This window comes from Macaca fascicularis, chromosome 14 (assembly GCF_037993035.2).
Source record: "Macaca fascicularis isolate 582-1 chromosome 14, T2T-MFA8v1.1".
Taxonomy (NCBI): domain Eukaryota; kingdom Metazoa; phylum Chordata; class Mammalia; order Primates; family Cercopithecidae; genus Macaca; species Macaca fascicularis.
This window is the reverse complement of record NC_088388.1, coordinates 30,403,981-30,418,418: the sequence shown is the minus strand read 5'-3', so window position 1 is coordinate 30,418,418 and position 14,438 is coordinate 30,403,981. Positions and strand designations below refer to the sequence as shown.

The window sequence follows — 14,438 nt, the reverse complement described above, 5'->3', positions numbered from 1 at the left end:
GTGACTCGCACAAGTTACTTACATCTTCTCAATGAATCAGTTACCTCTTGTGTAAAATGGTGATAATAAAAATGCCTACCACATAGGATTGTTAGGAAAATTAAGTGAAATATTAGGTGTAAAGTTCTGAATACCTTGAACCCAGACTAGGCACTCAGTGTGCGCTCACTGTGGTTATCATGGACCACGAGCTGCAGGAATTAGAACACCATTGAGTAGTAGGAACCGGTTTTATTCTCATCTTCATGATGAAGCAACTTCTCCTTACATATAGCTTAATCTGGAACCAAAAATCTAATTCTGTCTCATCCCTCCTGAGGAGATGACAAATAGGGATCAGGCACAACTGGGTGGCTCAAGTTAGAAAACAAATTAACTCATTTTGCAGAATCTGGAGACGTCTGGTCTGGAGAACTAACAGTGCCCTCTCTTTGGGCATAGTACAATTGTAAGTTGTCTTCGGGTGGTCTTCATATGGAACGTACTGTGTTTGCCATGTTCCCTAGGAGATTTGGCCTCAGAAATGGCCCTGTGATGGTATGTGAACATACTGTTCTGTTACTGAGATGATGGCTTGCACATTCAGACAGATAAAGCCAGTTACAAAACTAAAAGTTGGTCTCTGAAACATTTGCTTTCTGGGAAAATAGCAAATGTTCACAGAAGCAGAGTTCTAGGTTAAAGACATTTTAAGTGTCCAATAAGGAATTCTCAGCAAACACCAGCTGGTGATTCTTCAGATATGATGTGGGAAAGGAACCTGATAGGTGATCTTTTTGCACTCTATAAGACTGAAGCCTGTTGGGGGTTGGAGGCAGAAAGAGAGCATTTATTAATTCATTATTTCATTCAAAATTTGCTTACCATGGGTGGCTGTATTGGGTACTGGGGATATAATTGTGAAGAAGGGAAACACCATTTCTGTTGTCACGAAGCCCACAGGGAAGTTCCAAAATTTCAGAATGCTGGAATTTCTGGTTACTGAAGCGACCTTGGAGATAATAATTTCTTGCAATTCTTTACCTGGTTGTGTCACAGACTTTACGAACCAATGCAAACCAGAGATGTTGCCCCATCTAAACACACACAGACACACACACACACACACACACATCCATACACACAATCTTGCATATAATCTCACAGGTCCATGGACGTGTTGAAGATCAGCTCCTGGATCCCATATTGAAAATCCCTTGCAGCCCAGCTCCAACACTAGCTACTGCATGAACCAGCCCACTCACCTCTCAGGAAAGTTTGGGAAGACGTAGATAATGGCAACGTGGGTGAAAATTACACAGTGCTCTCTTCCCACCACATGTTGTGATTTTCTACAACTTCAGAAATAACTGGGCTGGACCAAGAATCTATTATTCCTCGCAGGCCCTACAATCTAGGCAAAGCTTTGAAACGTGCTGGGGCAATTTTATTAGAGATCTGTTTTCCTTGATCTGAGGCTTAGGGGACAGTATAGATGAGATTAATGGCATTTGGGGTCAGCGATGGTTTATCCAGGAGAGAATGCATAGTACCCGTAACCAGGAGCCTGGAGAGTAGGCAAGATAGCACAGAGGTTAGAACCCTGACTCTCCTGCTTAGATGACATTGGGCAAAGGACTTCACAACTTTGTTCCTCAGTTTCCTCATCTCTAAAATAGGTTTAGCAATAGTGCCTACCTCATAGCATTTTTATGAGAATTAAATTAGCTGAAGGACATAAGGCACCTAGTAAGTGTGCAATGCTCATTGGCGCTGATTATTAAGTGTCAAACACCATATCAAGTGTTTGACATACCTTATTTCATTTAATAGTCCCATAAACCCTGACAGATTAGCATTGTCATCCCATCAAGGAGGAGGTGGAGAGTCAGAGAGGTTAAGTAACTAACAACCTGTGTCACCTGAAGCGAGTGGCAGGGTCAGGAATTAAAGCAGGTTTGAGGAGGTCCTAACTAGGTTGAACTACCAACCTTCACAAAAGTTTGGCACTAGAGACTAGCTTTATAGGACAAATAAACCTTCTTTCAGAGCTCCTTTTTCTCGCTTTCCTGACAGCTCCCTAGCAGACCTCTTCCCATGTGGGTGGGGAGATAAGGTTCCTAGACACTGAGATACTGGTCACCATGACCCCTCTATGCTGCCCACAGCCCTGTAGTAATGAGCATTCTAAAGGCCTGGTGGCATTTCTCCCATGGGAAGTCTCCTCTCTGAATCCAAAAGTGGCCTCAAACAGTCAGTGTTTTCTGTTGAGCCCATTTATCGCTCAGAGGGAGCCACTTGGGACACTTTATTCATTACATGATACAGGAGATTTATTGGAGACCAGAGGGCTCAACGGAAAACATTCTTGATTTATTTCCAGCCGGAAAGGCTTGTTTGAGAGATGCAATCAGCCATTTAGTATCAGCCTCTTGAGTCAAAGTGGATCCTGAATCACAGAGGTCTCTGTTTCTCAGGAGAGACAGACAGACATCTGAGGAGTCTTGCCTCTCTATAGTGGTTTGCAGCATGGCTAGCACCATTGCCAGAGACACTGGCACTCTGTCAAGCAATGTTCTGTGGTCCATGGCTATTCACGTCTTAACCTTACCTTAACTCTACTTCATTGTGAATTTGGGCATGTTTCTTTATTTCTTCCCCTCTCTGTGTATTAGTTTCTCCATCTGGAAAATGAGGATACTAATATTACCCACCTCATAGGGATGTTTTAAGGATAAAATAAGTAAATAATTCTAAAGTGCCTAAAAGAGAGCCTGGTATATACATAATGAATGCACAATAAATATTAGCCACTGCTCTTGCTGTTGGCATTATTAATATCCTGCAGGGTAATAATTTGGGTTTGCATTTGTATCAAGGAAACCTATTGAAATGTCTTCATAAATTATCAGGATATGAATGACACACAGCCTTGAAAATGTTGTCTCCTTTGAAGTCAAGAGGGACCTAGAGGAGAAGGATTGTGAACACTCACAGGATAGTTGACCAGAAGTGAAGTATTGACACCATTCTTGCAACTCCTAAGTGGCTAAATAGCATCAGGGTTAGGAGTTGGACTTTCTCATGAGATCAAGATAAATGTAAGCTGTGGAATTTTTACTTTGCATAGCATTTCTTCATCCAATCAGTAGCCCTTTGCAAATACCTACAATGTTTCAGGACCTGCTTAAGCCTTCACATCGAGGAAGGCTAAAGGTTGAGTTTATCTGTTTCATCCTGTCTTGGCTCATCACATGCACATACAACCACACACTCACTTGCATACACACTTATGAGTATGAGGAGAATTCAAAATGTTCATGGAAAAATGAGATTAAAAGAGAAAAGTTTAAAGATGTAAGCTTTTCTTATCACCATAAGTGCCATCACGTTCAAGATACTGTTATAAGCTATGATAGCAGCCGTTTAGTCCATCCCTTAAGAACTGAGGGTCCTGGGAATTTAATCATGTCAATGCAGTCTTTCTTACATTGTTAACTAAAGAAAAATGGGTGCCCTTTAAAGATTTTTAAAGATTAAGTTAAAAAAAAAGTCAGAAGAAGTCAAATTTGAACTGTAAGGTGGATGTCTAATGGCTTCTCCTTAGGAATTCTCAAAAAATTGCCTTTGTTTGATGAGAGTAATGAGCAGAAGCATTGTCATGGTGGAGGACGACTCTCTAGTAAAGCTTTTTCATACATTTTTTTCCTTCAAAAGCTTTGGCTACCTTTCTGAAAACACTCTCATAATTAGCAGATGTTATCATTCTTTGACCTTCCAGAAAGTTAACAAACAAAATGCCTTGAGCATCTCAGACAACCGCTGTCATGACCTTGGCTCTGGACTGGTCCACCTGCTTTGACTGGTACACTTTTGCTTTGACTGGACCACTTCCACCTCTTGGTAGCTATTCCTTTGATTGTGCTTTGTCTTCAGGATCACACTCATAAGGCCATGTTTCATCTCCTGTTACAGTTCTCAAAGAAATGCTACAGGATCTTGATCCCACTTGTTTAAAATTTCCATTGAAAGCTCAGCTCTTGGCTGCACCTGCTGATCTGGGCGCAATGGTTTTGGCAACCACTGAGTGGAAAGTTTGCTCAACTTTAAATTTTCAGTCAGATTTGTGTAAGCTGAACCAGTTGAGATGCCTATGATGTTGGCCATTGTTTCTGCTGTTAATCATTGGTCCTCTTCATTTAGGTCACAAATAAGATTAATTTTGTTCTTCCAAATTGATGTGGATGGCATATCACTGCAGGCTTCATCTTCAGCAACATCTTGTCCCTTCTTCAAACAAGTTATCTGTTTGTAAGCTGCTGATTTCTTTGGGGCATTGTCCTGATGAACTTTTCATAAAGCATCAATGATTTTGCCATTCTTCCACCTAAGCTTCACCAAAAATTTTGGTGTGTGTTCTTGCTTCAATTTTAACAGAATTCATGTTGCTCTGAGAGAGCATCTTTTCAAATATGTCTTATCGTTGTTAGTGCCTCAAACTAGTTCCTGTTCAGACATATCAAGTTAGTGAGAGTTGATTTTGGTACAAAAAAAATTGAAATCCATGTATAATTTTTTTCGTAACACATATTTTTCATGAACTTTTGGAAGACCCGTCATATAGACACACTCACACAATGCATGCATGTATTGTCAATGAAGTTATGTTGGCTTCTGAAACTCAAGGGATTTTACTGAAACTCATGAAACTCAAAGGATTTTACTGAAAAGTCTCAGCCTTAATTGGTTCCTCTTACATTTGCATATTCTGTCTGCCAGGTGGCAAGGTAGAATTGACTGTAATAAGAAAGAAATTACCATTTAGCTCCAATTATTGTCCATGCCTCAGAGTTGATTTTTAACCTGAGAGTGACAGCAGCCACCTGGGCCAGGGGCAGACAGGTAGTTTGCCTTTCCTGGAATCAGAGGCTCCCCTATTAGCCTTATCTTCAAGAAGCTGATAGGAATGCTTTGTTTTCCTTTTGTGTGCTGGAGAAGGAGAGGTCCCGGAAGGTCTGTCATGCAGATTGACAGTTTCCCTTTGTAAGACTGGCCAACTGAGGCCAAAGTTGAAAATGTCAGTAAAAACAAATAGTATTGCAAAAGGGCCTTATGCATTTCCTTCTCTATCATTTCATTGCCCCATCAGCCAAGTGTTGCATGAGTGGCTTAAGAGAACACCACTAGGCTTGAAAAAGAGTGAACTGCAAAAACACATTTTCTCCATTTCACCTAGTTGGTATTTCCCCCCATGTGCCAATGACGCAAACAAAAGAAAATAAAAATAATAGACATTGGCTTATGTATTTTCAAGTTCCATTTCTTGTTTCTTCTTTTACTATTTTCAGAATCAAGGAAGATAATATAGAATTTTAACAGTTTTCTTATCTCATTTTCATGTGTTAGACATTGTTTCCTAGTGGTTGAGACCTGCTTCCTGCTCAGGAAAGAGAAAGCAGTGGTTGCCCATACAATTCAATAATAATGACTCTATCTTTGTCATTATTTAACGATTGTTTAGGTGTGCCCATAAATAATACATACATACACAAAACTCACCTTTCAGGGTTCTGGTGAAGATGATACAACACAGAATCTCAAAGGTACTGGGTACCCAGGGACATTGCAGTAATAGGTCCCTTCTCCCATTGCTGTCAGCTCAGAAATACAGAACAGAGCAACTGGGATTCAGGAAGGAGACTACAGGCTCTAGATAGAAGTAATCACTCACTTCCTTGGGCAACTCACTTCCCTGAGCCTCAACTTTCTTGTTGGTAAATAAGTGGAATCTTCCTACCCACCTCTAGACCTGTGTAAGAAAGGGATGGAGCTGGTTAATGCCAGTTCTGTCTGATTCCAGACTGGGTTCTTAACTAACAACAAGGAGTGGTGCCTGGCCAGGCACCTGGGTCATTGTCCCAAGATGATGTCAACATGTCTCCTTAGAGAAGGACTATCATTGAGGCCTAAGGAAGTGTTCAGGAGGAATCAAGCTTCACCAGGAGAGTTTCAATGTCTTAACCCTTTGCATGCAATTTCCTCAAGTATAAACTGGGGATCATATAGTCCCAGGAGTTTTCAATTACAGCCTTTGAAGTCTTTTGAGATTGTTACACAGGATCAAGAAGAATAGGATGATTTCTAGCTCTCTACTGGAATTTCAGATTAATGTCTACAAAATTCACTAAAGTCTTTGTATTGAATAATTCTTTACCCAATTGATAGCAGTTAGGCTTCATTTTCAATGCCATTAACTCCGAGAGCAAACGACAGGCTTTGAGTCTGCCAAAATATTAAAAGTGTATTTCTGAGGAAATTTCAATGAGTCATTCGTTTATATAACAAATACTTGTTGAGCGTCTATTTTCTATTGGGTACTGTTGTAGGGGTTAGAGATAACAGCTGCAAGCAAGTAAAAGGCCCTTGCTTTCTCAGAGCTTTCATTCCAGGAAGGAGAGAAAGAGAGTAACCACACACAACAATAGATGACCATGCTGTTGTGAAGACACAAAAGCCAAATGAGTTGAGGGAGAGACTGGGGATTAGATAAGGGTGTTTAGGGAAGCACTCTAAAGTGAGGTGATGTGGAGTTAAAATTCTGAAATACAAAATAATGAACCACCTATGTGACCATTAATGAACCACCTATGTGACCATTTGAGGATGGAACATTCCAGACAGAGAAGAAGGCAGATATAAATGTTCTAGGATGCGAAGGAACTCAGAGTGTCTGAGAGAATTGAAGAGAAGATTTGTGTTTCGAGCAGAGCAAGCTACTTTGAGGTTAGAGAGGGAGCCAGGAGCCAGATTATGTTGGTTTTAGCCATAATAAGAACATATATACTGGGTGTGAACATAAACTGTCGGAGGTTGTAAGCCAGGAAGAGAGATCACTTGATTGTGGAAAAATGCTCATAAGATTAAGTGGAAAATTGACTCTCAAATCTAGAACTGTATATACAGTACCATTTCAATTATGCAAGCATATGTGTATGTATATGTGTGTATGTGTATATAGATACATACTTTATGTATATATGCATAAAGTACGTGTGTGCGTGTGTGCACGTGTGAATGTGTGTATTCAGTAAACAAACTGGAAGAAGATAAAGAAAAGTGTTTGCTGTAGTTTTTGTAGTGGTGGATTTATTTTCCTTCATTGCTTTCTTGTGTTGTGTAAGTTTTCCCTAAGTTCATATGACATCAGTAATCAAAATTAAATCATTTGCTTTTTAAAAACTTTGTTGCAGAGCAATCAATGGAGAGAATGTAAGAGTGACACTATTTTACCGTGTCTTACCTCAGATTTGAGCTTAATATCATGGTGCTTTGGAATGCTGGAGTGAATTTTGAAGGCTCTGGCTAGCAGAGAAGTTTATTTGGCTTTGGCTTTTGGTTTGTTCTTTTTTTTTTTTTTTTTTTTTTTTTTTTTTTTTTTTTTTTTTGAGATGGAGTCTCGCTCTATCACCCGGGCTGGAGTGTAGTGGCATGATCTCAGCTCACTGTAACCTCTGCCTCCTGGGTTCAAGTGATTCTGCTGCCTCAGCCTCCCAAGTAACTGGGACTACAGGTGTGTGCCACCACACCCGGCTAAATTTTGTATTTTTCGGAGAGACGGGGTTTCGCCATGTTGACTAAGCTGGTCTCGAACTCCTGTCCTCAGATGATCCACCTCCCTCGGCCTCCCAAAGTGTTGGTATTACAGGCGTGAGCCACTGCACCCGGCCTTATTTGGCTTTTTAAGGAGTCTGTCCTAAAGTGAACTTCTTACTGTCTCCAAATTATGCAAAAGAATCTAACATTTCTATTTCTTCTCATAGATTTGAATATAACCTGCCGCTTTGCGGGTGTATTCCACGTGGAGAAAAATGGTCGCTACAGCATCTCTCGGACGGAGGCTGCTGACCTCTGCAAGGCTTTCAATAGCACCTTGCCCACAATGGCCCAGATGGAGAAAGCTCTGAGCGTCGGATTTGAGACCTGCAGGTAACATACCAGCACCCGACCACTGGCAAAAGCTGGCGGCCTGGGACCAGGGAGCTGGGCTTAGAACTGGAAGGCTCCTCTCCCACAGCTGAATGGACTATTGCCTAAAGAGTCAACCCCACCTATTAATTTGGCCAAGTCAATTTGGAACCTGTATGACAACTGGAGTTTAAAGTCAGCTAAAGACACCTTTGTGAATCATAGAGTGGGAACCCAGAGGAAGCCATTAGAGCTCTCCTGGCTTTGAAGAAGCTGCAATATCATTGTCAGAACCACAAGGAAACATAAACCAAATAACAGTGTTTAAAATAAATATGTGGCTGGTAGAGTCTTGGCCCTGCAGATTTGGCTCAAAGCAGACTTTTCAAATTACTCTACCTTGCTCTCTCTTCAAAAAAAATTTTGTTGGTTTCTCTTCTATGTTTCTCTGGTTTGAAAAAGTAAATAAAAAGGCATGAAAGCTATTAAGCTATATTATATCAAGTTATATTATTATATATACCAGGTATTCTAGAGCTCCATAGAGCCTTCCTCAAACTATGGCTCCAAGCAAGATAATCACAACAAGCAAGGACTTTATTTTTTGAATTTCCAATGGTCTTGTGTTAAGCAGTGCACAAGAAGAGCAAGCCATGATGGCAATCACAGTGAATTGTTTTGGTTCGGTTTGTTTTCTTTAGAAGAGGACTGAGTAACCTCTACAACTGCTCTAAGCTTCTACCCTAGCCTGCAGGTGTGCTTTTGCAGAGTCTTTAGGTGATACGATTTCCCTTTCTCTGCAACACACACTCACATGCACACAGACTGCTTTTGAAAAGTCAAGCTGCAGAACTCTTTATGGAAACCATGAAATTTAAGTTAAGTGCTTCTGTCCTCCCACACTGATTATAGTCATGCACCCACATTATGAGTGATGGCTGAGACTCTTGCTGAAAGGGGAAAGGAAAATCTTTTGCCTAAAACTGCCCTGTCTGATATGGTAGCCACTAGCCACATGTGGTGACTTACACTTAAATTAATTAAAATACTAAAATTAAAACTTTAGTTCTTCACTAGCACTAATGACATTTTAAGGGCTCGGTTAGCCACCAATGGCCAGTGGCTACTGTACTGGATGACCCAGGTTAGAGAACATTTCCATCGTTGTAGAAAGTTCTATCGAGCAGCACCACTCTAAAATAAAGAGCAGATGTACATAGACATCTGTATGTGTTCAGAGCTAGGTCTGGGAGAATATGAAAGGAGCAGAGAGAGGGAGAAAGCTCTGGTGGCTACTGAACTTATACTGTAAGATGCAATAAGGAAAGGCCAGTTAGCAAATCCATTATTCTATTCCCAAGGCTAATTGTTTAATTATGGCCCTGACTAGGCCACTGGCCTAAGAAAGTGAATTTAGTAAGCTGAACTTCGATTGTGCTGAACTTCGATTGTGAAATACAAACAAGGCATACTTGCAAAATATAGAAATGCTCCCATATGCTGAGGACCAGGGGAGTTCTTACAACTGCCACTGGCCAATCATCAAGCACTTAGATGCTGGGAGCCCTACTGCCCACCTGGCCAAACCCTCACTTAATTCTCAAACTGCACTGTTGATCAATATTATCACCTCATTTTATGGATGAAGCAACTGAGGCTTAGAGAAGTTACACACACAGTCTGCCCAAAGAGGAGTTGGGATTCTGGTTCTGCTTAGCCTGAGCCCAGGACAGGATTTTAATGACCAAGCCCTCCTCAGGGGCTTAAAAGGGGAGGAAAGTATGCTCTCTGGATTTGCTAAATATTCTTTCCTCCTTGTGAACAATCACTTACTCATGCCACATACACACATATAAACTTTAATATCCCCAATTTACAGTTAGCATGACACATAAAACCGGCAGGCAACATGAGGTGGCAAAAACTCAGTAATAGCTTACAAAGAGAATGCAATAGATTCTAGAATGTCGGTGTTATCCATACTTGATGACATGATGTGATGGGGGTGAGTTGGCAGGTAGGTTCACCAAGAAGTATTATTTAGAAAAAGAAAAACTGTGCCAAAGAAATCTATCATTTCACCCATAACTGGTATTAAGGATTGCAAAACTTATTTCCATAATTTCACTCCAGTAGCTATGAATCAGCTTTCTGCCATAGGACAGATGGCAGAGTCTCATGGGCTAGGATAAAACCTTAGCAGCTACTCTCTTTTGTCTACCCCACCCTGATTGGTAGCAACTCTTAGATATATGAAAACTTATTACCATTTAAATGTGCCTGTATCCCCTGCCAAGCTAAAGAGGCTTTGGGGAAACCAGTTTGTCTGTTTAGATGAGAAATTAGTCATGCGAGCTACAATTGCCACATAGATAGGAGTTCTGTGTGCTTGGGAACTGCAGACTCAGGGACATTTCCATGGGTCTTGCAGGGTGATGCACTCCATGCTGTTGCCCCTGGCAGGAAAGATGAAAAGCAACAATGTGCATTTTAGCCAGGAATGAATTTTGAAAAACCTGCTGGATTTAGCTTCCTCCTCTCTGCCCTCCTTCTGCCACAGCTTCTCTTGCACATGGCATTTTCTCAGCCCACATCTCATTTTTTTGAGGCATTTTATATTCAGAAAAATTTGTGTTTTTAGCACAATTAAAAAGTAAGCAACTTTTTAGCCATCAGGATGCTGCTAGAAGAGGCTGGGCTGTGTATGTTGTATCTGAAAGGGCCTCCAGCTGTAACACACTCTCAGAGATACCTTGGCGGAGAGAGAGGGGCTATGCGTTTCTCTGGCTGTGCTGCTTCTGGAAAGTTCCTGAGCTACATGAGCCATTGCTATCTGCTTACTTAATTGCTATGACTCCTATTGTAATGATGGTTAATTTATTCCCACTGGCAATAGAATTATGCCTGCAATGCTCAGGAGGCCGTGCGCTGTGCTGTGTACTTGGCATATGAACAAGGCTTTGTGTTTAGGATAACGGAGTATGGAGTAAGGGGACTCGCAGGAAAAGTTGTGGCTGAGAAAGAAGCAGGGGAATGAGACATGAGACAGGTCTGAAATATGTGCACTGAAATGAAGAAGCACCCCTTCCTATCTATGGAAGCTGGCCATTTTGTGTATTTTCTGGAAAACATGAAAGTAATCCAGAGCCAGTATGAATCTCACATCAAAACTTCTCTCTTCTGTGACTCACGCTTCCTTCTGTTTGTTCAGATAGACTCAACACTGCTGAACACAAATTTTATTTGAAACTAATTATTCCTTTCATGATTTTTTTTAAAGCTCTTTATAGGTCTCTAAATAAAATCACTTTGTTTCTATTAGTCTTGTTGATCTCTTTCCCTCTCTATGCTGTTATTTTTGGATTTCACATAACTCAGTTGTTGAAACCTCCGATATCCCTAGAGGTGAATTGAGTGAAGAGTTGCACGGCATTAAATGTCATTCAGTGGGATATTATGAAATTCCCATCTTAACCTTTTAGGTCAATATCCTCTTGTTTTTCTCTTACAGGTACGGGTTCATAGAAGGGCACGTGGTGATTCCCCGGATTCAGCCCAACTCCATCTGTGCAGCAAACCACACAGGGGTGTACATCCTCACGTCCAACACCTCCCAGTATGACACATACTGCTTCAATGCTTCAGGTTGGTTCTCAGGGGGGGTGTCTGTTGGCATGAGAGGCTTTGGGACCCTGGTCTTTGGAGCTCAGCTCAAGTGGGGATTCTCATAGCTTCCATTTACATAACAAATGCTCACTCAATATCTGTACAGCAGAGTCAACACTCCTGTCTCCACGGAGCTTATATGCTAAACTGGGGAGGCAAACAATAAACAAATAAATATTAAATACCCTTCAGGGGCGTCCAGTCTTTTGACTTCCCTGGGCCACACTGGGAGAAGAATTGTCTTGGGCTCCACATAAATTACACTAAAACTAACAGTAGCTGATAAGCTAAAAAACAAACAAAAATCACACACAAAAAAATCTCATAATGTTTTAAGAAAGTTTACGGATTTGTGTTGGACCACATTCAAAGTCATCCTGGAACACCCGTGGCCTGTGAGCCGCTGGTTGGACAAGCTTGCCATGTATGAAGTCAGAAAGTGATACAAGTGTTGTAAAAAAGAGAGCAGAGTACAAGGCTAACTAGTGTCAGGGATGCTTTTATTTTCTGAGAAGGTGGTCAGGAAAAGTGCCCCCTGGCCTGTTGTGAGAATATCAGTGCTCAGAGGGGAGAATGCCAAGGAACAACGTCAGAGAGCTAAGCAAGGGCCCGCTAACAGGGGGTGATTCATTCTCAGTGTGATGGGAAGTCATTACAGGTTTTGAATAAGGGAGTGACATGAATCTAATGATAGCTTCGGGGTGTAAGTCAAATGTCTTAGCTGAGAGCTATTTATTATATGAGAGGGCTGGAAAAAATTCTTGGAGAGTATATGGTATGCCTTTGACCTTCTTAAATATCCCTTACCCAACAGTTAAGAGAATCAGAGGAGAAGAAACCTAAGTTAAGATGTAGATGCTAGGACACAGGCCAGCCTTTCTCTATGTCTTTGTGACTTTCTCCCAACCATTAACCTAGAAACTCAGGCTTATGAGCCTTATTCAAGTCCTAGCAAAATTAAATAGTTCTATGCATCATGAATTTTCAGAATTTTTTGAAAAGAATCAAAATTATAAATGTCAAATATCTGGATGCCACCTGTCAAAAGTCTTACCTCTTAAACTGGGTCTTCTGTTCCCATGGAAAGTTTGAAGTTGTGTGAAGGGAAAGATGAAGCCTTGAGGTAAACTTGGTACATCTTGTTGGAGCATCAGTTTTCCTCAAAGATGGGAAGGAGATGTTAAATTAGCTGGAAAGGGACTTAAGACATTAACAGCCTGAGACAAACACATATAAATATATATATAAAATCAAGATATCACAGATATATATATACCATATATATCACATATACCATATATATACCATATATATTTATGGTAGTAAAATATAAAAATCTGCATGGATTTTTAAGCTATAAAAAGAACATCAACTTAATTATGAGATCTTCTACCTACTAATAAAAAAACAAAAATTAAAATTAATTGTGAGATTACATCAGTGGCTTTAATCTACACCACCCACTCTTTGTTGTGTGAACAGTAGGTATCAGAGTGGAAATTCAGAGAAGAAATCTAGAGTTTAGGACAAAGTATCAGGGCTGGCTAGTTGAAATGGAGTGTGTGAAGCCGGTAGATTTTGACAAAAATTTACAGGTCATTAAACCTATGGAGAGACACACAAAACAGGAACAGAAAACTGTATAATGTTTACTCCTCCCTGTTATATGAGTGAAGAACACAAATGGAGTTTGATAAAGGGAAGGGAGTCCAATTAACGCTAAATAGTACACGACTCATACATACTAAGTTCCCATACCCATGTCTAGCATGTCACTCTAATGATATTATAATGAGAAAACCACATATAAAAAAGCAAGAAATAGACATAGAGCAACATGTGGTCTAGCTAGCTCCATCTCGGTGCAACAGGTCAGAGGGAGACATTGGGAAAAGTCTGTGCTTTAGACGAAGAGGTTGGCTCAGTGGGAAAGGGCTGGCCTGAAGTTGTACACTCCTGAGTCTCTGGGCACTGCTTATTGCATCTCCCATTGAGTCTTACTGAATGAATGTATGCAATAAATTATGTAGTTGCATACCCACATTGTCTTACCTGTTTTGCAAGTTGGTTTCACTTGCCAAAAGGAACCTCAACTCAAATAGGTAGAAGCTCACACTGTTTTATTGCCTGGCATCGAAGCCATCTAGGCAGGCTGCTACTGAGACTTGTTTCTATCCTTAATTTTGTTCATGAGGTTGGGTCCATCCCTGGAGTTGGGAGCAAGAGCATTGATTAATTTTCTTCTCCTTGGAGGGTTAGTTCAGTTGAAAAGTTTGAGAAGTACAGGGGGTATGTTCCTTACTAAAATGGATGAATTAAATAATAAAGCTAGAAGTACTATTTTTCCTTTTGTCTATTTTCCAAATTGACTCAATATTGATAGCTACTTTTGTAAGTTTTTAAGTTTAAAGGGAATATTTATTGATCACCTCTATGTGCTCAGTACTGCACTAGGCACAGATGGGGTAAGAAGGAACTGGAGGCTACATTTCTTGTCTTAAAGGAGTTAACAATCTCGTTGAAGCAATGAGACAAAAAAAAAAAAAAAAGAAACTGGAGAAGAGGATAAATGTGTTTAAGGATACATAAATTCTAAATGTCTTGAATTAGAGTCAGATGATAGGGGTATTAAGTGAGCTAAAGATTTTGATAAACTGCTGTATACAAAGGATTTCATTGCAAGGATCCCTGAATCTAATTTAGCCTGAAAGCTGCTAGTAGGTGGTCCTGTCCCAGTGCTGTGATCCCCCCATAAAACAGCTATAGGGACAAAAGTCAGCTTGATCTTAGTAGATAGCTTCCATAAGCTTAAAGTTTTAGCAATATTT

General features: G+C 40.5%; 1 protein-coding gene across 24 annotated transcripts in view; it reads left to right on the top strand.

Annotated features, from left to right (window-relative positions):
- Positions 1-14,438, top strand: part of CD44 (CD44 molecule (IN blood group)) — a 91,485-nt gene that overhangs the window by 28,996 nt on the left and 48,051 nt on the right. For all 24 annotated transcript variants that reach the window (XM_005578206.5, XM_005578205.5, XM_065528325.2 and 21 more), the window contains exons 2-3: positions 7,800-7,965; positions 11,456-11,589. In XM_005578206.5, the coding sequence (XP_005578263.1) occupies positions 7,800-7,965; positions 11,456-11,589 (300 nt within the window). The remainder of the gene's footprint in view (positions 1-7,799; positions 7,966-11,455; positions 11,590-14,438) is intronic.